This window comes from Penaeus vannamei, chromosome 6, assembly GCF_042767895.1.
Source record: "Penaeus vannamei isolate JL-2024 chromosome 6, ASM4276789v1, whole genome shotgun sequence".
Classification (NCBI taxonomy): domain Eukaryota; kingdom Metazoa; phylum Arthropoda; class Malacostraca; order Decapoda; family Penaeidae; genus Penaeus; species Penaeus vannamei.
This window is the reverse complement of record NC_091554.1, coordinates 48780222-48782721: the sequence shown is the minus strand read 5'-3', so window position 1 is coordinate 48782721 and position 2500 is coordinate 48780222. Positions and strand designations below refer to the sequence as shown.

The following is a 2500-nucleotide window of genomic DNA, read 5'->3' as shown; positions in this document are numbered from 1 at the left end:
AGTGATGGTAAAGTTGATGATAAAGATGAGGAGTACGAGGATGAGGATGGGATAATGAGGAGAATAACAATGATGATAATGATGATTACAATGTCAACAACAAAAGTAAAAGCAATACCATGATTATAAAATCCATCAAATATCCTTTTTTTCTTCTTCTTCTTCTATTGCGACAAAATCTAAGTATTTGTTTGTTTCATCTCTCTTCGCGAAAATGTTATTGGAAAAAGAAAAGAAAAGAAAAAAAGGTTATTTAGAAGATTGGGGAAAGTTGGCGATGCGTACAGTATGTGCGTTTGTGTGTATGTGTGTGTGCATTTGTGTGTGTGTGTATATGTGTGTGTGTGTGTGTGTGTGTGTGTGTGTGTGTGTGTGTGTGTGCGTGTGTGTGTGTGTGTGTGTGTGTGTGTGTGTGTGTGTGTGTGTGTGTGTGTGTGTGTGTGTGTGCGTGTGTGTGTGTGTGTATGTGTGTGTGCATTTGTGTGTGTGTGTATATGTGTGTGTGTGTGTGCATGTATGTGTGTGTTTTATTTTTTCTTCAACATTTATTTTAGTTTTAGTTTGCAATTAAATATAGAATCTTGAACTGAACTATTTTCATATTTTGTAGAATGCATTATACTTAATACATCTATAAATATACATAAGAAACATAAACCGATATCTGTACGTGTAAATGCATGCTAAACAGACTAATAAAAATAGAAAAGGAAGAAAAAATGCAAACATGCATTTGCTTATTTATCTGTCTACTTGCTTATTTGTTCATCTACTTGTACATCTATCTGTCTACCTTTACATCTATCTATCAATCTATCTACTTGTACATATATCCTCCTACTTGTACTATTTTATCTACCTACCTATTCCTCTATCTACATGAATATCTATCTATCTATCTACTTGTACATATATCCGTCTTCTTGTACATCTATTTTATCTACCAACCTATCTCTCTATCTACATGGACATCTATCTATCTATCTCCTTGTATATATATCCTCCTACTTGTACTATTTTATCTACCTACCTATCTCTCTATCTCCTTGCACATCGATCTATCTATCTACTTGTGCATATATCCTCCTACTTATACATCTATCTATCTATCCATCTATCTCTCTATCTCCTTGCACATCGACCTATCTATCTACTTGTATATATATCCTCCTACTCGTACATCTATCTACCTACCTACCTATTCCTCTATCTCCTTGCACATCGATCTATCTATCTCCTTATTTATCTATCTATCTCCCTCTCCCGCCCACAGTCCAGCCCATGAACGTGAGTATCCTGAGCAGCAGCAGTTCCTTGAGCGCTGAGACCGAGTACGAGCTCGTGTGCCAAGCGTGGGGGTCAAGGCCGGCCGCCGTCATCAGCTGGTGGAAGGGTGGCACTCTGGCACTCAAGGAGGCGGTCATGACGGTGAGTTTGGGGGTGGGGGAGGGAGGGGAGGGGGAGGGGAAGGGGGGGAGGGAAGGGGGAAGGGAGGGGAAGGGGGAGGGAGGGGTAGGAGGGAGGGAAAAGGTAGGAGGGGAGGGGAGGAAGGAAGGGGAAGGAGGGAGGGAAAAGGAGGTAGAGGAGGGAGAGAAGGGGAGGGGAGGGAGGGAGGGAGAGGGAAGGGGAGGGAGGAAGGAGGGAGGGAAAGGAAGGTAGAGGAGGGGAGGGAAGAGGAAGGGAGGGGGAAGGAGGGAGGAAGGGGGAGGGAAGGGAAGGGAGGAAGGAGGGAGTGAAAGGGGGGAGGGAGGGAGGGAAGGAAGGGGAGGGAGGGGGAAGGGAGAGGTAGGAGGGGAGAGGAGGGAGGGGGAGGAAGGAAAGGAGAGGAAGGGGAAGGGGTGGAGGGAGCGGAAGGGAGGAAGGGAGGGAGGGAAGGGGGGAAGGAGGGAGGGAAAGGGAGGATGGTGAATAAGGATTTTTTTTTTTTTTTTTTTTGGGGGGGGGGTAAGGATTGTAAGTATTGTTTGTATTGTAGGTAGAGATACAAATGAAGAGAGATAAACGACAAAAAAAGCATCTGATTTCTATGATGTTTGTGATGATTGTAATGTTTGTATTTAAAGTAGATATATAGATAAGGATAGTCAATGTAGGTATGTTTCAAAATTGAATCAGCTGATGGCCCTTTGGCACTCAATGAGGCAGTCATAACGATGAGTATCTTGGTATATTTCTACCTTGAATAGATGAGGTACTTTCTCGTTTTGCAGTTGATACGTGAATGTAGAATTCTGACTTTTTTTGTTCTTTTTTAAGTGTTATTCGAAAGCATCCCATAAAATAACTTCATTTCCTCGAAAATATTTCCAAGACGATCAAAATTTAACGACATTTTTCTCTCTCCCTCCGTCTCTCCTTCTCCTCCTCCCTCTTCTCTCTCCTTCTTCCTTTCCCTCACCTCCTCCCTTCCCTTCTCCTCCTGCTTCCACTTCACCCCCTCCTCCCCACATCCCTCTCCTCCTCCTCCTTCACACTTCCCTCTCCTCCTCCCCCTTTCACT

At 43.4% G+C, this 2500-nt stretch overlaps 1 protein-coding gene across 1 annotated transcript in view; it reads left to right on the top strand.

The window, feature by feature from the left end:
- Positions 1 to 2500, top strand: part of LOC113817663 (kin of IRRE-like protein 1) — a 180277-nt gene that overhangs the window by 133900 nt on the left and 43877 nt on the right. Inside the window, exon 5 of the mRNA XM_070122500.1 lies at positions 1274 to 1428. Coding sequence (XP_069978601.1) covers positions 1274 to 1428 — 155 coding nt within the window. The remainder of the gene's footprint in view (positions 1 to 1273; positions 1429 to 2500) is intronic.